This window comes from Cinclus cinclus, chromosome 4 (assembly GCF_963662255.1).
Source record: "Cinclus cinclus chromosome 4, bCinCin1.1, whole genome shotgun sequence".
In the NCBI taxonomy this organism is placed as follows: domain Eukaryota; kingdom Metazoa; phylum Chordata; class Aves; order Passeriformes; family Cinclidae; genus Cinclus; species Cinclus cinclus.
This window is the reverse complement of record NC_085049.1, coordinates 32,958,788-32,983,421: the sequence shown is the minus strand read 5'-3', so window position 1 is coordinate 32,983,421 and position 24,634 is coordinate 32,958,788. Positions and strand designations below refer to the sequence as shown.

Below are 24,634 nucleotides of genomic sequence, written 5' to 3'. Positions count from 1 at the left end.
TTACTGTTTGATGATGCTGCGAGTACTGTACATAATGCCTTCTGCCCGAACACGTTCAAGTATTGGCCTGTAAACATTCTTTGTCAAAGGTATGACCATGCCTTTGGCAGTTATTTCACCTGAAATAAAGACATTAAAAAAACAGTGTTAGTGCTCTACTGGGTTTATTTGAAAAGGCTTTAGTAGCTGCACAGTGGGGTTTTTGTGGGCAAGCTGAGAGTTGCTGTGCTGGACACAGACAGATCAGGGTGCAGGGAACTGCTGAGTCACTCAGACCTGTAGCATAATCAATTATGATTTATCATGCTAAAAGTTCTCTACACTAGTGTAACATTTAATATTAAATTATTATAAAATCTTTGTGGATTAAGCAGTAAATTAAGAGTTGTCACTGAACGTCTGAGCGTCCAAACATGCAGATTGAAAATTCCTGTAAAGAAGATATGAAGAATCTGACAGTTTTTTTAAAATACACATAAATATACTTAAGAAACAATACATATTTACTTTCTACAGGCAGGAAGATACTGATGATTCAAATACTGTTACTGAAGTGGGAATAGCCACTTACCATCTAGAACCATTTTAGCAGCAATAGCTGCAGGGTATCCTACTGTTTTAGCCATTGCAGAATATCCTTTGTTATCCCCATAGACAACCAGATCAATAAATTTGTCTTCCAAATGGCCAGAAGGATGCCTGAGACCTATTTCAGTTCTCATAACAATCATATCTCTCTCTCCAGTGCCTAAGAGAAAAGCACACAAACTATTCATTACTTGTATTTCAGTCACATGAAGATGAGGTTCCTGAAGAGGCAGGCACTACACATACACAGCATGTACATCAGGGAAGCAACTGAAGGCAAGGACTGTTAAGGAGGACAGAATACTAAGATCAAACTAAAAGCGTAATACTTAATATGGAAAGAAAATAATAAATTGGGGAAGTAAGGAACATGGCAGTACCTTAAAAAACCTATCATGAAGGCTTATTAATGAAAGTGAGCAAACTAATCAAATTAAGGCTTATAAAAGACATTGCCTTGTTCCATTCAAACCCATGAAAAAGAATTTCTCACATACCAAAGGGCAGCTTCATCTCCATGTGCTTTGCAAGAGCCCCTACAATGGAATCTGCTGCTGGAACCAGTTCATCTCCCAATAAACCTAACCTGGCAGAGAAAATGAGGAAGTCTTACATCATTGCCTATCAGCAGTTTCATCTCAGTTTTTTAATTTCCAGTTGTTCACCACACCAGTTTAACAGTCTCAGCATGAACCAAAATGGCTAGAGTTACAAACATTTCTTTATTTCTAAACTTTCAAAATCATTGGAACATTTTACCATTCCACTGCTTCCAGCTGACTTTTGTCCTTCTCCAGTTTGCTAAATACAGCTTCTTTAAGAACATGGTGCTCAGCAGGTGACTTAATTCCAACCAGTTTGCACATGAGCTCTTTCTGTTTGGGGAAAAAAAAATGGTTCATGAAGGCCTGACCTCATCTGTTCCCACTCCATCTCAATCAAGGTTTTGAGAACCAACTACTCCACTATGATCAGTAAAATCCAGGATTTCTGAGAAGACAGCTTATGTGTACTGGGAAAGTGAGAAAGTTTGAGAATTTTAATCGCAGCAGGTGAAAATGGGCCTTATCTTTCTCTAAAAGACTTTGTATTCCACCCCATTTTAGTCTTATCCCTTCCTCTGGCAGCAAAGAAAGAACACAGAAATCTGCATAAACAAGAAAACTAGGACAATATTAGGATGAAAGAGTAGCTGCCTGGAGACTGACAAAATTAAAACCTAGGGTATCTTTCAGTTGGTCTAGAAATGGAGAATGTCCCTTTCAAAAGGAAGGAAACACACCAATAAGATGAACAAGGCTCTGTCAATACTGTGAGTGTTACCAAAGAGATCTCTCATGATATTTGTGCATATCTGAAAGCCATTTTGTGCCACCTAGATTCTAATTATTGCTTGCTTCATTCACAGCAAGGTGGAGAATAAAAATAACTATGAGCAAGATACGAAATAAGCAAGAACTGCAGAGTCTACAAGCTCATGTTAGCCCATCTCTTCTACTGTGGTGAAGTAGATAAAGGCAAAATACCAAGATGTAAAAACATCACTAAAAATTTGTTTGCAGTGAAAATAATGAGTTTATATTCCAGTCATTTTCAGATGACTGGAAATTCCAGTCATCTTTACAAAGAAAATTTGAAAACAGCAACTCTAAAATAGAAAATAGACAAAAGTAATCTCAAAATAATAATTAAAAAAGGTAATTCCCATTTGTCCACCCAAAAACTCCTGGAGTTTACTCATCTTCCCAGTACTATACTTTAGTAAGAGACAAGCAAGACTGTGGCCTCTTCACCTTCTGCTTTCTTGGTTGTGAGAACAATCAAGACATTCTTCAGCTCTCTTCACCCCATACTGAAATATGAAATACCCTGTTTGTCCACAGAGACAATGAAAATGTTGACTGTCAAATGTAAAAGCAGCATATCAGAGTCTTGTCTTGGCTTGGAGACAAAATTGAGGTAAGGCACCCAAAATCAAGACAGGAAATAGCAGAGCAGAAGACCAGTAGAAATGCTTTTACAGAATTTCAATAGAAAAAAAAAAATATGCTCCTTTATGCACAATTTCTTATTTCTTGATGCCCTAAAAATACTTTTACACTGAAGATCATGAGCCAGTAACAATATGGACACTGAAAACTCAGAGCACTGAGGACTAGACTGTAACTAACAAAAGACGTAAGACAATTCATAAAAATATGCCATGGCTTTGTCTAGCTGAGGCCTGAAAGCCTCCAATGTCAGACACTCCAGAATCTATCGGGGAACCTGTTCCAGCACCTTATTTCATTCCTGCTGAAGAAAGTCTTCCTAATTTCCAGAAAAAACAGTCAAAGATCGGGATGCAATACAAGATTCTCATTGCTAAGTACACCCAAGTCTAGCAATAAGAAAATCATCAATAAGGGAAGAAGGAAGAGTAAGCAGAGTAACTCACCCAAGTTAGAGGTGGAGCAGTTGAGCTGAGCAAAGGATAAGGATCTGGGTTAATTAATCCTAGTTTTACAAAGCCCCCCATAGTTCTGGAGTATCCCTGAAATAAAAGAATAACACCATTAAATATATGAGGTATTTCTCCTTGGTTTAAATGCAGTGATAGACATAACCTTGGCTGTAAAGTATGATTCTCTTGGGAAGTCAGCCACAATAATGTGATACCAGTGAGGTTACTGCCACAGAGCAGTGTCTTCTCCAGCCTCTCTCCACCCTTTCTCCACTTTTCAGTATCTTTTTTAATGGCTTATTCTGTCATGAATACTTCCCTGGCAAGTACCATTGTTTGCTGAGATCAAAGAGCTCAGCTGGCCAGCCCTAGTTGAAATCCCAGGCTGTCACTATGGGGTTGTATCAGCCAGCTGGTCCATAAGGAAACTCCTCAATACACAGAGCACAACGCAGAACTCTGCTCACCCAGTTTCACACCACTGGGACTGTGTGGATATCACATAGGCTGCTCTTAAAGTTAAGAATCCTGTGTGCTTATTTCTCATCTTCAGGAATATCAGACAAAGTAGAATGGTTTAGAAGGAGCTGCAAAGGTTGCATTAGGCTGCACAATAAAGAAGTCTCAACTGAGTTCTGCTTTTGTTTGTATCCCACACAGCTGCTGGATACCTGAGGGCACTTACATGCAAGTGACTAGAAACATTAAAAAAGCAGAATGGAGGAAATTAAGCACCCTGAAAGAACACTAATTAAATTAGGAGTCACTTTCACAAGCACTGTATTATCAGCTCAGATGGCCTTGCAGTGAGATCCTTGTGTGACAGCTCTTTGTAAACTGACTCCATTAGATATTTAAACTTATATAAAAGGCACTTTTAGGATATGACTGCCTCCTCAGTGAGCAGTTTGGTTTCTGCTCTACAGCACAGCAGCATGTGCAAAGGGCCAACACTAACTCCTGTACTGCTCAACACTCTGTGCTGGCATGCCAGTACCATGCAGGTAGAGAGGTATGGCAAACCCATCCCCACAAACCTACCAACATCACCCCAGCCCAAAGCTGGCCCTGCTGTGAGGGTTAAGAAAACAGCACTAGCCACAGCAACAACATTCTTGCAGCACACTGACAACCACTTGGCATGCCACCCTGACATTTTTGCAGTTCCCTGTGCTCGCACACACAAAAGAAGAAAGTTTCACTGGGCACCAAATGGTAAAATAGATATTGTCATATTAGGATTCCATTACAAGATAGATGCCTCCCACATATTTTTACATTCTAAAAAAAAAATTGTATCTAGACTGACAAAAAGAGAGCTATTGCAAATTTTAACCCTTTTCCCCCATATTGGCCTTCCATCTTCTTCCATGCCTTCATTAAGCAAGCCTCCCTCCCAGAAATACAGAAAAATACTATTATATTGCAACAAAGGCATTAAGACAAAAAGGTCATACACTTTCCTCAGGCTGTGGGCAAATAACACTAACTTAAACCCTGACACAAACCTTAACATGATACAACATACCTAGACATGATACAACATCCATAAAAGCTTTCTCAAACCTTCAATATGGTTTTAGGTTTATTTGTTCTTAATGTATATTGATGGAAAAAAAAAATCCGAAATAGAAAAATATTTTGTTTTGATTCTGCTTTGGACATCTAACAAATCAAAGAAAAAGACCAGTTAGAAGGAAAACACATTTCTATCTTAACATTTTTCTTAGCTGACCAAAATTATAAAGCTTCTCAGATTTAATATTTCTCGTTACTTAATGAAAAACTCTCTCAGACTGATGGGAAGTCATGATTTTCTGTAAGATTTTTTACATTATGTTTTTCATAGGAATAGAAGAAAACAGAATTATTTAATTTTTTTTATATCTTCTATTGTTCTGACATGAGATACAGAGCCAGAATAAAAAGAGGAAACAAAGACTATGCGAGTCAACTGACCAACTGTCTAAAACAAATAAAACTATTTTTCCATTTTGCAACAAATACATGCTAAATACAGCAGGTAAAACTACATTAAAAAGTTAGATAACTGCTTTCAGTTGTCTCTCAACTGGGATAATGGCAAGCTCATAAACAGTAAGTGCAGGCCCATAAAAGGCTGAGTTTTAAATACACAGTTTTCTTGTATACAGAATTCATCTCTTGAGGAAAACAATAATTGCTAATAACACCAACAACTTACTTTGTATCTTAAGGTGCCTCTCAGTAAAGTGCGAGCTGTCTGAATACCGTATGGCTCAGCATATTTTGTACTGTCTCTGTTAGGAAAACCTTCAAGGTTTAATCCTGGGAAAAAATCCATTGGAGTAACAGAATCCAGTAATGCTCCTCCCGGTGGAATATTGATAATCTAAAGTTTGTGAAAGAATAACAAATATTATTTTGGTGATGTCATATTCAACATATTTTAGAACAGAAAAGCTAAAGTACACTCAAAAACGGGAAAAGCGTGTTTGGTGTTTCAAGTGCAAACAAAGGCCAAATATAAATAAAGCAGTTGCCCAACCCATTTAATCATATCTGGTGCAGGAAGAGCATGCAATGTGTCAGCCATTACTAATTAAAAGGTCTAAAACAAGCCATGTTCTTCTCACACACACAGTTAATTCCTGCTGCACGTCTATTAAAATGGCAGGTTCCCATTTCACTTTACATTAATGTCATTTTGGAGCATGTCCCCAACTGCACCAGTGTGATGGGAGATTCTACCCAAGAGCTCCCTGCTTTTTGGTCAAATAATTTATAATTTTAATTAGGTTTTGTTTGGTGCTTTTTATATGGGAGAGAAAGCAGATACGAACAGAATGATGGATGTTTGTTCCCTTTTTTTTTCAAGATTAAAATAAATCAAGTGATATCACATGGATACAAAATTACTGTCCATGTGTATCGTTACTTGAAGCTACAAAGCACCATGGAAGGAAAACAAAAAAATGGGTGACTAGTTCTCTTACCACTCCCAACTACAGCCTTGAACCCAGCTTCTTTCAAGCAGCTAAAGCCCAGATCTGCTATGCAGCATGAATACAAACTCATTTTGTGACTTCTGAGCACAGGGACAAGGTTTACTTTCAGAAGAAATACTAAAGCAGTGAAGCCTGCAGCAATACTAAAAGATCTTGTGTTTGCCAGGCAAGACAGGTGTGTGAAAGAATACTACACAATGGTGAAAGACATAAGTATTTAGTGGCAAGGAGGAAAAATTGCAGAATTTGTTGACAAGCTCATCTAGTGCTCTAATAATGACTCATTCATATGTATGATCTAATTTTTGCTAGCAATGGGTGAACCAGATCAGAAGTAAATTAGAAATATTTTAACATTTTCCAAGAACCCTTTTCATCTGAAACTTATACATCATTTCTTTTTAAATAATGATCCAATGTACAATCCCAGAATTTCTCCTTTCTTACACTTCCATAAGAACAGTAGAGGACCAAAATGTCATAAAACACAAAAGATTACATTTCAAAAGATTTCTAAGTTTTGCAGATCAAAGAGTTTCAGGCAATTAGCTAAACTTTACAGTGGTTATACAAGGCAGTCTTCTTGACAATTGCAGTAACTACCTCGAGCGTGGAAAGTGACAGTGGAAATAGAGCTGGAAAACAGAAATGTGATAATGGCTTGCAATAGCTTTGCACAAATCAATTACAATGTTTCCATAAAACAGAAGTAGTGACATTTGTGAGGTTGCCTAATGACTCCTGCACAAACAGCAAAACAGAGCTTCTATAAAATAGACCAAAAAGCATTTCACAAAACCTACACAGTGGGTTATTGGTATTACACATACCAAAAGAAAAAGAAATCAAGAGTTCTACTATGCATTGTGAAGGTACAAAATGAAGCTGTTTGATTTATGAACACAACTAGATAGAAAAGCACTCTCACCTTTGTTTGGCAGTGCCAAGACAGGGGAATTAAATAACAGAAGCAACACCCAATAGGAATGGAAGCTGAACCCAGAAAAATCAACTCCAATCCAGTTCTTTAGTCTTTAGAACAAATTTCTTCCTGTCAATCAGTTTCCACATAGTAAGTAAGCATAAGGCTGGCAGCAGCCAGGTGTCATCATGCTCCAAACATAGGACTAAGTGATTTATGCAACTGGCTTAGGGAACTGACTGCCATTGGCTTGAAAGTAAACACAATATCTTACAAATCCCCAATTCCTTCCTTAGCCAAATACCACAGTTTTTGTCTGGTTTTAAATGAAAATTTCCCCATTACTTCACCTCTCCATCTTTTAAATACGTAGCAGACTGAACTGTATTCAGCAACACTCCTTGTGGACTCCAGCTGAACTTGTATCTCAGAGGATTGTCAGAGTGCTCTGGAGCTGGTAGGCCACCGCAGAAAGAAGTGTACGATATAACCTGCCAGATACACCCACAGGAAAGAAACAGTCAACAGAAGACAGGTCAGGATGCATAGAGATCTACCCTGCAGAATCCCCATCAGGTCTTCTCATTTCTGCTTGTGTTATCCCCCAAACAGCCCAGATCAGAAGGATCTACAGTGGAGAGGGGAAAACTGTAGGCACTGCCTGTAAAGGAGAGGAGTACAGTGGGGGCAAGGCCATTTTAGTTGATGGTCTTGCCAAGTGAATTTGCAACTATGAAATCCAAAGCAGCAGAAAAAGTAAAATGTCCAGAGTCTGTTACACATCAGTGACGTGCTCAAAACCTGCAGGATGTTAAAAGAGCAACTTTACTCATATAATCTTGGCAGAACTACTAGAACCTAACCTTACCGTAGCACCAACTTCTTTTGCCTTATCAATACATTCCATTGCCAACATGTGATCAAGACCAGGATCCAAGCCCATTTCACTGATAACTGTAATGCCAGCAGCTTCTACACTAAAAATAACAGAAATACAGAGCCATCAGAATATTAACTACTATTGTAAATCTGTCCAATCTGCACAGTGAACCTTCCCCAGCACAGTAAATTCTAGGCTCTGTCTGCAGCTTGTGAGAATAAAAAAACAAAAGCAGATATTAAATCATTAAAAGTGACAACCATCTAAGAGCCTTCTAACCTTTGTTTCTCTTACTTCTCTCCACCTAGGTGCTGGTGGAAAAAGAAATTTCTACTAGCTACTCCATATCCCACAATCTCCTGCTATATTGCAGGAAGGTAGTAATGCAGAGGGCAGCACAGAACTAGTCGTAATTGTCCAAGAGCTTCTACAAGAGAGAGTAAAAGGCCTGCTTTCCAAAATTACAAGTATTTGTTTGGGTTTTTTTTTTCCTAAAGTTGCCTACAGTCCCAGAGGAGTTCACATATCACCACAAAATATGGGTTTATTTTATTCTCAAAATCAGTTTGTCTTTTGACAAATGAGAAGTATCCTTTTAATTTTTTTTTCCTGAGAGCATGCTATATTCTCAATAAGAATGGTAGGAGAGGCCCCTAAATATCCCTCACTTTCTGCAGCACTGATTCTCTACCTGTCCAGCTTTTTCTGTTTTATCTTTTGTAAAGACACAGCATGTACAATTCTTCACAAGAATGCACTTCAGATTTTCCAGTACAGTGACTCAGAGCACCTAGATAAAGCTCCATGCACAAAACAACTTCCAAGCATATAGTAAGTAGGACAACAGAAACACTAGAGTAGTTATTCACCAATTTGAAAATTATACAGTGGTCATATCCAAAAGAAGAGCATGAAGGAGAAGATTACTGCAGGTACAATAAGCCAAGAATGAGTTTTTATTGAGGGAAGGCAAAGGATGACAAAAAGCTTGCTGGTAGAATATGACAGCACAGCTACTCAGCTTGAATATCAGCCCAGCTCAAACATCTTAAGAGGTCTGAGGGAAGAGGAAAAGGCAAATGAAATAGGATGATGCAGGCAGAAAAATACATTCAATTATTTAGAGCATTAGTCTAACCAGGTCAGGGTATGCACTCATTGTTCCACTCTGCAACATGCACCTTTGGGAAAGTTACTTGGTCCTCCATCACAGAAAGAGAAGCAGAAAGAATTCAGAAAGCAATAATTCACTATAAGTGTTGCAGGTGTAACAGACTGCAAAATATTCAGATAACACACTAAAGAAGGAAGCAACACCAGGGAGAGGCTACTTTCACACCTACCTCTCCTGAAGTTCTTTCATGGCTGGTGTTAAGTAGCTGGCTGTTACCAAGTTCACTTTGTTGTCAATACATTTCTTAGCAACAAAAGGATGTGCTGAATAAGGCAGCAAACTAAAAATGAAGGAAAATCATGCAACATCAAAATTCAACCAGTTACTGATCCTGTCACTGGAAAGACACTCGAATTTTTTTAAAGCCTACAAAAGAGCTCAAGTAATAGCTAAAAAAACCCAGTCATATCTGCCTTGCCATGAGCAGTTCCATACCTATGAAAGTGAAACACTACCCTCTCAGGACAGCATTGCTGTATGCACTCAGAACAGGGCACTCAACAATAGGGGAGTCATTCTTGAGACAGCATCTTTTGTCACACTTCTCTGTAAACCACAAACTACTGATCTCTTTCCAAAGATATCTGCTAAACAAGCATGCTGGAAGTTTAGAAGATGCCAAACTGCAAAACTGTCCTTGAGTAAGCTTGTATCACAAAGATCTTGGTGAACTACTTTGTGAAAAATCAAACTCTACATGCAACAAAAGTAACATTCATGACAACACTTTCAGCTGTGGAAAGAGAAACAACATGGATTATGAAGTTCCTTCCCTGTATCAATATCTGGAATGAGTTCTTTCTTAATGGGATATTCAGAAGAAATTACTAAGATGTCAGAATTTTGCCTCCTCTTGTGAATTTGAAAATTTGATCCCAGGTACACATAAGCTTGTAGATGCAACTGGCCCTTCACATTGACAAGGGAGACCACCTAACTGGCAAACACTTCTGAAGAAGTCAAACTCCCTTTTAAAGTTCTGATGTCCCCCTACATGAGAAGGCAGCAGTCAGTTACAACTGCTTACATACACAAATATGACCCCACAACTTGGCCATTAAAAAAAAAAAAAAAAAAAAAAAAAAGGTTGTGTTGATTTAGGTGAATCAACTAGGAGAGAGAAGCAGCGTGACTTAGGGTTGAGCTTATCACATTTTACACAGAAATCTGACCTGATCACAAGGTCGTGTTTTTTCACCAAAGAGGACAGCTTTTCCTCATGTGTGAGGACATCCATATGAACCGGAGTAACATTTCTGTACTTCTTTGTCAATTGTTCAAGTTGCTCCTTCATGACAGATACTGTTTTAAAAGTAAAACAATAGACTATTACCTATAGATGAACCAATAGATGAACCTATAGATGAAGCTATGTCCAAAGCACACCCATGTATAATTGTGCTATATTTCCCAAAGAGAAACAATTGCCTGCATGTGTTCCTTCACTAATAGTTGAAGAAAAATCAGGCACTTAATAAACAAACATGTTCAGAAAAACTTACTCGATCTTTCATTCCACGTGTTTAAAAATAAATATTTCTAAACTCTTTCAATACATTTTAGCAGAATTCCTATTTGCAGTCAAGAACAGCTTAATAGCTTAAAGCAAAAACCAATTAATATCAATCACCATTTTTACCATGACAAAGATAGAAACATTAAGCTTTATCTTAGGTCAAGTGTGAGTAAAAGATTCAAAATTACTCCTTTTAATATTTATGTATGGCTTAGTCCTCCTAATCCCAAACACCATATTATAACTAAATGGGATATACCTAGTCTCTGCCTGCCTTCACTTAACCACCATTATAAAGAAAGCAGAACTGAAAAAGATCCACAATAACACCACCAGTATTTGCCACCTCTGACTTGTTTCCCATCCCAGCTCACCACCCTGCCAGCACAAGCCAGAGAGAAGAAAAAAGGAGTGACCAAAGAAGACAACATGTGGGGCACAGGCTTCTGGGGAATTAAAAGGCATCAGTACTTACCATTATAGGGAAAGCAGAACTGAAAAAGAGAACCACAGTAACACAACCGGTATTTGATGCATCTGACTAATTTCTTTGCCCAGCTCACCATGCTGCCAGCACAAACCAGAGAACACAGGCAGGAAAAGGAACAATCAAAGAAAGCAGCAGGCAGAGCACAAGCTTATGGAGAATTAAAAGGATCTGTGCCACTAAGTTAGGGCCTTATTTCTTTATAGTCTTTTCACAGTAAGTGGGAAATAAACATTACCAGAAGGTGATTCTCTATACCCTACAAATCAAATTGTGCTTAGGGAAAAGAGCTAGGCAAAATCATCTACAAATTCAAACTAAAAGAAGTTGATTACATGAAGGTTTCCCAATTAAAGTTTTCATCATCTGGATTTAAAGTGGTGTAGCATGAAGGTAGGAAACCAAACATGGCACTGTGATGTGCATTTTGAGTTTTCTGCACCTATGTGCCTGCTGTCAAATATTAAACAAGTAATATCTTTGCATCTCTTTCCTTCAATGCTATTTGTGTGTGTGTGCGCTGTAGAAACTGCATGTTTTTAAGCTACCCAGATAAGAGGCTATGTTTGTTCAGTGCCTGGCAAAACAGATCTTCCAGTTCACCTGGTTTCACTTCCTGCTACTGCACTGCAGGGAGTAGATGCAACCTCTGCAGTGACAAGGGGATGGGCACTGCACATCCTTCCTTCTTCACCACCTCAGACAGTACTCATAAAAAGGGTGCAGCTTTCCTAGATTTCCTCTCTTCTTCCTAGTAAATCTTTCCCCAGGGTTTAAAAGTACTATGGTTATGAAGTGTAGTGAAAGCAGCCAAGTATGAAAGTAGCATGAAGAAAAAAAAATTATGCAAAGCAGTAACAACATCGACAGCAATAAAACTAAGTTTTAAGGGAAACCTCTTCCCAGAAAAAGTAGCTTTCAGGCAATAAGGCAATAGAGCCTGGGATTTAAACCTGAAGTCCCAGAATCAGGGTAAAGTCATCATTAAGGGTACAGAAAAGAATTACTGAGATGCCCAGCCTGAAATAAGCAACAGATAAAACCAAAACAGAGGAATAAACAAGTAGGTATTTGGTGCTCATGGGAAAGTCAGGGTATGAAGTTTTACCACCATGATGCTCGTTACAAGAAAAGCAGATACTTCAGTCATACAGATGCCTATAGAAACATTTTCATATTCTTGTTGAGTGAGGCTGAAAACATAGCCAAACACCAACAAAGTGACTGACTATCTACAAAACCAATCCTGAGCCCAAAGCAGGTTGGAAGGAAAAATACTTTCCCTACAGGAAAACATGCAAACCGTTAACTTTTAACATGGCTATGCCATTTTCAAATCAATTATATAAATTCAAATGTTCACAAAGCTACAAAATCCTTTTCTGCTGTGCATAATAACAAAGATTTTCCTCATCTCTTCTCAGAACCACATCAATTTATTATTTATGAGAAGGGTTCTGCCATATACTTCAGTAAGACATAATACTGGAATGAAAACAAATTCTTACATACCAACTGTGATGTCAATGTTGGAATCTCTAGAGAGATATTCAAGCACAGGGCCAGAAACATAGCCAGATCCAAGCAATAAAACCCTCTTCTCAACACTCATCTTCAGTGACTGAGCCTGTTCCCTAGAAGGTATCACAGGCAAAATTAAAAATTACACAGAAGGAAACTGTAATCTGCCAAGATTAACAAAAAAATATGTTTTAGGAAGTCTGCAAACCAAGAGCTCTATTCAGACCAAGAATTAAGTTGCTAGCTATCTGATCCAGCACTATCTAGTACTGCTCCCATTCTTCTGCTGCATAACTTCTACCTTCTTTCCTCTAACATAAACATGATCAAATCCATCAACATTCCCACTGCCCCTCCTACTTCTTCTAAAAGTTCATCAAAACTTTCCTCAGTTGTATTTTTCCCAATGGTAAAATTACTGTAACCTGACAACTTGAGGGCCACCAATGTCATGTCAGGCTGTCAGAAAGGGATTCCAGGCTCTGCCTTGCTCCCTTTACATCACAGGTAACTGCTAAAGGACACAAACTTATGCTGGTGAAAGCATATTTTCTGTAAATTATACTAGGTTCATATTAGTCCATCACAGGAACATGATAATCAATAAAGGTCAAATAAAAGCTAATGCCCAACTAAGAAATCAACATTGCAGACAAGGACTCAGATTTGAAAATCATCACAGTGTTTCAACCTAACTACTACTACTACTCTCATAAATAAATTTAAGTAGATCTGTTGACTTTCAATATAAAATGTATTCACATCAGATTTTGCATTTCTTTCTGTCAACCAGAATAATGCACTCAGCAGTTGTTTAAATATGCTCTCAGAAATGCAAAAATCAACACATTTTGGTTGTTCATAATTAGTTTTTTCCTTTTAGCTTAAATTTGCATTAAGTTGTAAAATCAGATTGTGAAACTGTCTAATGTATGATTAAATAGATAAAAATTATTTAGAAAAAAAACTCCTAAAGCAGTACTTATTTTGAAGAAAGCTGTTCACTGCACTACTCTCTAATCTAATTAATGGATTTTGAGGTTTTGGTTTTTCTTATCCCATAGCTTGAAAATAAATTTCAATAAATACACAGGACTTTCAGAGATACAGTCTCACGGGAATCTTCATAAGCATATAAGCAAGATCCTCATTTTCCCCTTTGTTCACCAAGAGATTATACCAGCATTGCAGATTATGCCTCAGAAAGAATCCTGACCTTTAATGATGTCCACTCTGCTGAAACCTGCTGACCTTAGAAGAGGACCAACCATATGTCTACTAAATAATATTTGGCTCAGATGGAAGCCAAAAGTCAATATGTTGGTTGTGCTTTTTCAAAAATAGCTGTAACAATGATAGATGATGCAGAAGCCTGCCAGAGCAACACCTAATAACAAAACAAACAGAGCACTATTGCCCAGTCTAAAGCATGGCAGGAAGTATCTGAGTACATTTAGGGGCACAAGGCCTCAAACAATATCATTGAAAGACTAGTCTGAATCAAGAGAGTTAATACGAAATACATCTATATCACATGTCTGAAGCACATTCCAGCCACTGTATCAGTACTGTAAAGCTTTAATTACTCTCCAAAACTTCAGATGTTCCATCCTCCTTTTCTCCTATTTCAGAGCCTTTTTAAAAAGCCATTCTTTACAGATAATTAAATCTGAATGGTGTGTACCAATGTATCAACTCTCTAATCAAAATTATTACTGTAGATTACTGTAAATTTTGACCTTCATAGAAGTTTCACAGATTTGATTTTTTTTAAAAAAAGTTAAATCATTATTTAATACATTCACAGAAAGCCTCCTAAGCCCATCATATCCTTTGATATTGCAAATCCAAGGACTTCCCTCCTCCTATCAGAACTTCTTCCACAGCTGTACCCTTATGGGCAGAGGAAGAGAAGAACTCCTCTCCATATTTTAGGGAACTGAAGTGGCAAGTAGCTTGGAGTGCTGATGAAGGAGAAATTCACATGAAAGCAAGCTGGATTTTGCAATCCAACTTGTCATATTTACAGAAACTTTTCTAGCATCTAGAATGAAGTCACATTTGAATCAAACACAGCATGTTTACTCTAGGACAGGCAAAAACATGAGCTGCCAAGTGACATCAAGTATGGGAACAGTATCTACGCAGCTCTAGATTATGCCTATTCTCTATAAATGAGTTTAAATAATTCAGTTACAAATAACATCTACATTTTTAATGTGATGTGCCTTTGCAGCTGTGGGTGAGAAACCAATAGGAGTTAAGAAGCAAGTAAGGGTGCAAAGATGTAGATGGGTTTGTTTGGTAAATCTAATGGCACCCAAGACAGTTCAGCTCATATAATCTGGCTGTCCTATGTCTGAAATGGTCACAGACTTGAAGGAGTATTAGCAGTTAGTCTAAATAGAACCCTCAGAAGCTGAACTGGACATAGCATAATACTTTCCTAGAGTGGAAACAAGCCACGTAATTCCTACAAGGTCTGACAAGAGCACATCTCTGTTTAAAATCATCACACCCTAAGCAGTAAACACCTTCTTTCATTTGCATCACCTCTGAAGTTTGCAAAATAAAGGAAGGTATTGTTAGCACATACTGCTTTTCTGACAGCTAACTGAACAACACCAATGAACAAATGAACATCACATGCAGCACACACATCTGCAGAAATATCAAAAATCTACCCACAAAAACACTCTTGGAAATGAATCTCCAGATTCTCATGGTAGTTCACACAAGAACCATGCAAATGATTATAGAGGAAGCTAAAAAAATACCAGATCATTGCACTGTGTGAGGAATAAAAAAAAATTTTATTGTGATAGCTTCCTGAGGGAGTCTATCAAAAAGCACAGAACAAAAATCAATATGAGCTGAAGCCTCTGAGAAGCAAATAGCACATTACTTAGTGTGGAAAATTCACCTGTAGTTCATCATGCACAAGTTCATAACCCGAAGCCCCAAAGTTCACAAAGAAAATTGAGATGCAAAGGTTTGAGATGCAAAGGTTTGAGATGCAGAAGTCAACACACTGCTTTTAGTGCGTAGTGCATGCAGTGCTTATGGCCAGACCAATTGAAATTTGTATAAGAATTACAGTGTACTTGTCACTGACCATGAACATGAAGCACTTACTCTGAAATTAACATTTTTCATATGTAAATTTTAGATGTTTGCTAATAGTAAGGGGGCAAGGGGGATGGAAGGGATGTGCAGGTTATTTATACTTTTGTTAGCTTAATTCACTCTAGGCTGTCACTGGAACATAACTGCTGTGACAGGGTGTGGATGAAGTACTAGGTGAAGCTGTAGGTGCATGAATATAACAAAGAGTCTGAGAGTTTCAGAGTCTCCTCAATACATCCAGTCACAGAACAATGCTACACAGCACAGCACTTGAGCCATACAAGAAGTAACTAGATTCAAGGAATATTTGAGAGCCTTTTGCTTTCAGCCATTCCTTTCAAATGGCTGTATGTTACATCCATTTCAAAAGGGCAAGGAGTAACAGAGTGATACTAGCATGTGGCTGTTTTCTGCCTCTGGTAAAACAGTTTTCATAGTGCGAGAAAGAAACGACCACTTTCTCAACTTCAATATAAGTTACTAACAACTTATTATTATTTAGGCAATGTGCATGAAGAAATAGAGAGATGATCAACCTAGAAGACATTCAAACACAGTGCAATATAGATGTGTTCCACCAAGATACAAGAATAAATGAATGTAAAAGGGGAGACAATGCAGACAGGGTGTTTTTTAAAATCCTTAATCAAGTAACATTTAAGAGTCTACGTTACCTGCTCTCTCTCAGTTTCTGGATATATTGATACTTTGGTGTCAGGGAGCCATTGGATGCAATCACTGCCTGGAAACATATGAAACAGATTTTGAGGGCTTTGTGTGTCTGTATGTTTCACAGCAGGGGAAGGCAGGAGGAGCACCATATTGCAAAACTTACATCTCGAACAACAGGTGAGTAATTCTGTTTTTCAAGAGGTTCTGATCCTTCTGATAATAGCTGTGGAAATACATTATTTCAAATCAGGCCATTATATTACCAAGTATTTCACAAAGTAAACATTAAGATTTTAAACAAAACTTAAATGCAAGCAATAACACCAACACCTTGTACATTTAAAATACTTCTGGCTGCAATCAACATCACTTGATTTTTTGGAAAATACAGGAATTCAAACAGCAGTCTGACTGTGAGGGATTATGGAGTGCCCAAGAAAAGCAGATGCTTACATCTGGTGCAGGGTCCAGAAGCAATGAACTGCCAGCACATGTTTTCTGCCTACAGAAAGGGTTCTTGACAAATCCCTAAGACATCCAGGTCACTCATGTCTCATTCATGTTTCCTTTTCAAAGGATTGCCTCAAGACTTCAAACCTTTTTTTCCTTTTTTTTTTTTTTTAGTACAACATCAGTTATGTTCTACAGCAGATTCCTTTTGAATGTATACAGGAGACCAGAAAAGCAAGAAACAAGCAACAAGAAAACCAAATTGTAAGTCTTTTGCCTTCTTGTCGGATACATAAGATCTTACCATCTCTTCAATATAAGGGAAAAGCATATCCCCAAAGTACTCTGTTGCTTCTATAGGAAGCTGAGCTGGCAGATTGTCAATGGAACACATCAGAATCCCTGAGCCTTCAACACTGAAAGAGAGAAAACAGCTCTTCCAAATTACTTCTTAGTACCTGAAAGGTATCACCGTTCAGAAGTGTTATAAATGTATTATTTTTTCAATATAATGCTTCACTTTACAAGTTACAATGGAAAACAATAAAAAGTAAGGGCTCTCCCACCTGTCATGAGTAATATGTTGGTCAGCATCATACATACAAAATGGGTTGTCAATTGTTGTACACTCAGTCATAAATTCTATGGATCCTCCAGTGTCTGCTGAAATGTCACATATGGCCAGAAGTCTAAAGCAATTAAAATAAAATGACAGTGGAATAGAGCATTATACAAATTAATAAGAAACACAGGTATAAAAGGTCACAAGTGAACAGGAAATACGAGAAATATGAGAAGATCTATGGGACTTGTAGCCCTCTTCTTCTCTACTGATTTAGAAGTCAACAAAACACAAAAAATATTATCCAGAAATATAACAGAAATTTGGCTCTATTGTAGTCATCAGGTTTGCATTCATATCAACAGCATCTAATTTCATGGAAAGACTGGCAGAATCCATTCATCTGATCTTTTCCCTCTATGCCATGTGCTGCAAACACTTCCCATTCATTTTCCATCTACCAATTCTCTCAAGCTGTGCCTGCAGAGTCCTGCATGAAACTACCCATCCTAAAGGGAAGCCTGAAGAAGTGGCTGCCTCCTACCAGTTCACAGATAGCAGGTGCAGGTGGAGCATTTGTTAGCCTAGTGCACACCTCTGGCTCCACTGAATGTTAACTCTTCAACTCTTTGTCATGTTAGAGAGAGAAAGAAAGGTGTCAAGAACTGGCAGAGAAGACACAAAGACCTAATCCCTCACTAAGATATATTTTTGTGTTCTCCCCAAATCTATGATAGGGCTATTAGAAAAAGCATAGCTCCCACCCTCACTGAAAGGAGACTAACCCTTGATTTGCACCTCACATTCTATTCTTAAAACTATTCAGGCTTGTGAAGCATTTCCACCACCTGCTGCAGAAATAAGAGGTACTAAAGAACAGTTATTGAACTTGTACAAGCCAAATGATGGGGTAGGAAGAACTTCCCCTAAAACTCTGCTCAGACATATAAACCTCTACCAATACTGGTGCAGCAGGTACATTCCCAGATATCACACTTTTTTTTGTATTGGATTCTGCACGAAGACCGGTGGCAGAACTACCTCTGCAGAAAGACAGCTAATAGCTACTAACCATTTCTACTGTAATGTTTTCAAAAACTCCAAACCATGAAAACAAGACTGCAAAGCACAAAAGAACAAGAGCAAAACCAATGGGGCACTGTAAAACATGCAAAAGGAACAATATAAAATAAACAGAATCAATTGCTAGATACTGAGGTGAAACTGCTTAACATTACAAGCTAATCATCATGCTGCAAAATTGTTACACATGAAATGAGTGTCTTACCTGTGTGGTAATTCAGGACAGCCATCCATTGCACCAGCAGCAGATTTAACTGGCACCAGCAGCTTCTGAGTGTCCTGCCGACTCAGCAAGCGAGGACTATTTTGCTCCCAGTATATGCCATTAATTAAACAAGTTGTGTAGGGTGCAATCTGCAAAGAAAGTTACAGATGCTTGATACTTTCACCTAGTACTTTAAGAAGCTGAAAGCACCTGGTCTAGCATTTTAAGTTAATGCTCTCTCAAATGATGAATATGCAAAAGTGTAGTAAGTACAAACATTCTGTGGAAAATCTTTCATAAAAGAACAGAAGAGATGCTCACATCAATGTGAAAGCGAGAAATGTAATTTTCTGGATGTTTATCATAGTCTACTGGATCATACTGTCCATCACGTTTCCTTACAAGATGATGGTGACGACTTAATACTGTTCCATAGACTTTCCTGAGGTCTGAAGTTAAAAAAAAATAAAGAAATTAGGTCTTCTAATTGGACAAAAAGGGCTTCAGTGTTTTTAAGCAGTATGGTCACTGCATACCTCCAGATCTGGAAACTTCCTTTAACTCATGAGGTTCCACAAACTCACATGGGAGAGCACTGAACATTTCTTGAGCACCCTGAAATTATGAAGTAGGATTCAGAATAAGTACACCATAAATGTAATGTAACACTGCTTATTTGATGTTCATAAAAAAATATAAAATGCCACATACAATTTGACAGCCCTGCCAGAGAACATCTCCAGAGATGTACATACTGTTTCACACATACCCCTGCTACCCAAAATTAAGCTGCCTGGGCATTGTGTGCAAGGAATTTACATCATTTCCCACTACTGCAGAATGCCTAAACCACAATTCACTGTCTGGTTCTTATTTCTAATGGCTGAGCTGGGAGCCCTCAACTCAGCCACAAGAGGGTTTTGCTGTCACTCTGATGAGCAGTTTCTCTTTAGGAAAGATCCCTGAAGCCACTCCTCCTCAACCAGGCTGTTCTAAAGGCCAGGAACTACAAAATTACTTCCTCAATGAGCTGTGGTCACAACCAAAACATTTTCAGACACACCATCCTTTTGGCTAGAAGTTTGGCTAGAAGATTTATGCAGGCAGTGATTTCACTTTATAGCTAGAGCCTTGTTAACTGACCTTTGTTGCCAAAATCAGGGGTAAGTCTTTTCACTATGACACAGAAAATAGCCCTGAAGTAAAGCACTTGCAAGCCAAGTCAATGATATCCAGACATAAAAATTCAGCCAGTATTGGAAAAAAATATTTTCTCCCAAACTTTAATGGAGTGATTAATTTACCTTGTGAGCGTAGACAACAGTGGGGAGAGAGGGGAATATAAATCATGGAGGTTGGAAAAGAGAGAGAAGCATTAAGATTTAATCCATGTTCATTGATAAGAAGGTAACATGTCAGCCTGGTTAGGCATGATCTCATATTAAACATTTTTGTTTATGGTACTTAAAAATTGTTACTGTCAAAGGAAAATGTGAAGTGAAATCAAACAAAATGAACCCATCAACTCATTTAACCTGATAGAAATCAAATGCCAAGAATTTCTATTAATAATTATATAGCATTTCATCTTGAAGACAATTCTTACCTTAGAAACATTACCAGTGCCCGTAAACACGAACGTTAAGGGCCCCACTGACTTTGGCATCAGTCCCAGTGAAATTTCATACCCAGCATCCCGTACTGCCTGCACAGCCTGACTGCTATTCCTGTAGTTATGTGCCATCCCAATGTGCTGAAATCAAAGGCACAGAACCATCAAGATATTATCCACATTCAAATACAGATAATTAGCAGATGCCAAAATGATATTTAACTAAAGAAAAATACATACACACATACTCTTACCATGAAGGGAGTGTGATGACCCAGAGCTAAAAATCGTAAACCCAATCCATGTAGAATGTTGATCATTCCTGTTGTTAAAAAAAGAAAATTGGACCATCAGTCTTAACTAAGCAAATATGCACAGTTAGAAACTGCAGAGACTGACTGAAACCTCATATCACCCCATTTATTTTTCCTATTCTTCATATTAATACTTTACTTCTAAAGAAAGTCTACATAAAACCAGAGGAGAAATTTAATAGCAGTCTGTGACCTTAAATTTGTTCTTGACACATTATGCATTTAGGCACAATTTAATAACCTTTTATGAGGTGTATCCCCGTCACCAGATTCCAAAGAAGGAAATAAAAGAGTCTCCTGAAGAAATAGTGTTGAAGTTCAGTAGAAAGAAATGAGAACCATGCCACACAAAAATCAGATTAAATGCGTAACAGTGACAAACAGATGTTGTTCAAGCTCTCAGGACTGACAGCAGCATTTTTTTTATCAAAAGCCTAATCAGTTGATTTCTTGATATTTAATCTGCTCCTGATAGTTCAACGGACAAACAGGACTTCAAGACAATGGCATAAAATATTAGATTTGTCAGGAATCCATATGGCTATTTGACATGTCGTCTCATGAAAGTAGTAGGCACAAACCAGAATGGAAAAAAGGCTGTTAAAAGCAAGATTTTAAAATGCGGTTATAAACACATCACAAGCCTCAACTTTCAGGAAGCACAGACAACCAGAAGTATTACAGGAAGTCACTTGATGCAAGCCTGCCTTTACTTTATCCACTATACCTGCTACACCAGCCCACTTTCCAAAGGCCACAACTCGCATTCCTTTATGATCAACCATTTTTTCATAGTCAAACAGTCGAATTTCCTGAAAATACACAGCAAACTGAGTATTAAAATTTTCAGTGAATGCAGTCTGTGGCACGTTGCTCTCCCAGGAAGTACCTTTCTACATGCCTTTGTCATTCTTTTTGATAGAGTCTGATGGCTAATACAAAAAGGCAAATATATCATAACAAGATTTAAGTATAAAAATAGAAGCATAACAGTTGCACTGAATTCTTGTTTGAAAGAGTGTCTTCACTGCCCATTCCCTCTTTGCATAGAGCTCCCCAATGTTCCAGTCCAGTGCTGCAGGCCCATTCACATCCTCTGCCAAGAGGCCGCTCATTTCTGTGTGAACTGGCTGCCTTCCTTTGAAATGGCCAAAATGCACTCCAGCTTAGCAACTTTCCAACAGCTCTTCGTGCTCAGAGAGAAAGAGCCTCTCTTGAGCACACCATGCTCACAACTTATCTGCCTTACACACATGACAAGAGTAACACTGCAAACACAAGATCCTCTGAGCAAGAAGTGCCCAGTTTCAGGAAAGGATACTGAAAACTGTCCTTGTTAGCCATCTACAAGTACATGTGCTGGAAGTAAACATACCAAGCAGCAAGCTTTTGAACACACTTAAGCATTAAGTCCAGTGTCCACCCCATGTTAACTGACAATGGTCTTCAATATGAACATAATTTACCTGTCTTAAAATCTCATCCAAAAGGGGCATGTTTGCTTCTTGGGCTTTAATAGTATGAGAGAAGAAGGCATAGTTCTTTTTGGGGATTAATTTGTCCTCTGGAGGTCTCTTCACACCTATTATCAAAGAAGCCTCAGAAATATCTTCTTGAATAATGGCACCTGCTTTGACATACTCCTACAAAAGAGAAAAATCAAAGAAAATTTTTCTGTGTTTTTTCTTATTCAGATCTCAAGTTATTAGTGACTAGAACAGAGGAAAAAAAAGTAATTCTACCAAGCAGAAACAAGTTACTGCATGTGATACATTCACAAAAATTTTTGATATAGAGGTATCAAGTATCAAATTGAATTCCCATGCTATTATCCTATTATACAAGGTCAAAATATAATTATGCGTTCGTAAAGTACTTCATCTTAAATTTACAGACCGCAAAAAGGATATTTTACTAAATTTAAAGTAATCTGTAGTATTGCAATAATGAACAGTCTTTTGTAAGGTGTTCAAATACTTGGAAATAAGTTTAGAGAAATATGAAAAATTCAAAAATATGAAGACTGATGACATGTGATTTGATAAAATTGTATAAGCTCAAGTCCAAGCTGAAGAGCGATTTCTAAGGATATTATCTGTGATTTGATGAAAAAAAGCATTGTGGCTTAATTAAAAGGTGGTATGTGCAAGTAATCACTAACTCCCTACTTCTGTTTCAAGTTTCATCTGTTTTCTCATTTATGTTACAGCAGAGTACTACTTCAGCTACAAAAACTGTAGAAGCTCTCAGTCCTGAAGTTCACAGCATTAAAGGAAAAAAAGCCCTCATTTCACATGAGGAATAGGACTGAAGCAAGTCACCAGATTCATCTTTCCTGTTCTTTTAAAAAAATGCATGGTTTTTTAGAGTTTTTGCCTTCTCACAAACAGAAGACAAAAACACCTATGTTAAAGCAATTCCTAAGCTTCTACTTCAAAAGAACCTATAACTTCTAGGGAGAGATGACAGGACACAAAATTAATAAAAACAACTCCAAAAACCCACCACAGTGCCAATATTATGTCAAAGGCAAAACAAACCAATCCTTTTCCTTTCCACTAGCACGTGACTCCTCATTTAGCAACATTTATGTTTCTGGAGGGTTGATATGTTTTCTCATGAGTAGCCTTTGAGTATTATTTCTCCTTTACAATGGTTAACAACTGCACTATGATTTTGCTTATGTCTTTCAAAATGGGACCTTACCTTTTCATGGATGGCTCTTCGGTTTGATGGCTGCACCAAGACCTTGTATCCCATCTTTGTCAACTCCTTAACATGCTTTGGTGCTAGAGGTGCTCTTCTTTCCCATGCATTGACATCTTCCCTCCTGATTGCCAGCACAGACTTACGATGATGCCAACATTTAGTGTGGTGGAACACACACCTACCATTTGTGTGACTAAAGGCTCGGAGCATGGTAAAGCCTGATGGCAGCAAAGACAAAGTAATAAAACAATACAGGTACATGTACGATTTAGACTTTGTGCAAAAGTTCTGGTCTCCTTTAGCATCTGCTGTAAAACACAAATCAGATACTTTGTACTCTAGTTATACCCTACTTTTGTGAGACATGAATTCAATTTCAGTGAATTTTGTTGCATCTCGGTCTGATGAGGTGTCCTTAGAGACAAATTTCCAATTTTAATCATTGTTTTGATTACTGTAAAGGAAGGCTTTTAATGTGTTCTATGCAGCTAATTTTTAACTACAAGGCTTTAAAAGAATTCTGGAAACTTAAATTTTCCAATTCTATTCATTTGCCACCATAAACCATGCAAAGGCCATGGAAACTTGCATCAAGAACAGTCAGAAGAATCAAACACACAGAAAGAAAGCAGAACACAGGCTGTATGCCAGGCTTTTCTCCAGAAGTATTTTTACATAACTAATGCTTATACATGCCAAAAATTGAAGATAAGGTCAAGACCTTAACTACTGAGAAGCAGTCAGCATATGTGTGACCAGGAACAACAGGTTTTCGCCCTAATATGAATTTTGTGCAAAATGGAAAAGCTTCACTATAAGAGATTCCCGCTGCAGAGGAAAAGCCCTTTATTTTCTATCTCATCCTCTTCACTCTCAGTGGAGCCTACATGCCACTGCTTATTTCTGCAGGGACACTGCCAGGTCCAGCATCAAGTATCCAGGAGCCTAAGGCCTTCAGATATTTGCGCAATCAAAAGATGTGAATCTCAGAGATAGGCTTCAAAAATGTGAACTTTGTTTCCAACACTATTTTAACTGATAATACATTAATCTCTCTATCTGAATCATTTGGAAAATCCTGCTAGTCCTCGTGCCTCAAACTTGTAAAATCTCTACACACCTAAAGACTTCATAGGTCCTGTTTAACTCTAGGCTTGCTGAAACAGAGGGACTAGCACACCAAGGACAGCACGAAGGGAAGCATACAGTCATCTACAACAGCTCCGAGCGTTGTCTTCCTACCATGGCTACGTTTTTCCACCAGCGAAGGCTACTGTACTGAAGTTGGAGGTATTTTGCGACACTTCTCTTCAGCATGCTTAAGAGGGCTCTCAAAGAGCATAGTGATCCCTCTCAAAAAACAGGAAGCCTTGCCACACCATG

The 24,634-nt window shown here is 38.0% G+C and overlaps 1 protein-coding gene across 1 annotated transcript; it reads right to left on the bottom strand.

The window, feature by feature from the left end:
• AASS (aminoadipate-semialdehyde synthase) lies at positions 1–23,577 on the bottom strand. The gene is made up of 23 exons (XM_062491064.1): positions 23,249–23,577; positions 22,009–22,185; positions 21,270–21,354; positions 20,483–20,550; positions 20,223–20,369; positions 19,153–19,231; positions 18,938–19,065; positions 18,617–18,765; positions 17,333–17,455; positions 17,071–17,182; positions 16,480–16,539; positions 16,319–16,386; positions 12,510–12,631; positions 10,167–10,296; positions 9,164–9,274; positions 7,809–7,917; positions 7,291–7,431; positions 5,235–5,402; positions 3,026–3,121; positions 1,348–1,463; positions 1,086–1,174; positions 572–748; positions 1–119 (listed from the first exon to the last, which is right to left on the bottom strand). The coding sequence occupies exons 1-23, from the start codon at positions 23,510–23,512 to the stop codon at positions 1–3; spliced, it is 2,838 nt and encodes a 945-aa protein (XP_062347048.1). The 5' UTR covers positions 23,513–23,577.
• Between the last annotated feature and the right edge of the window lie 1,057 nt (positions 23,578–24,634).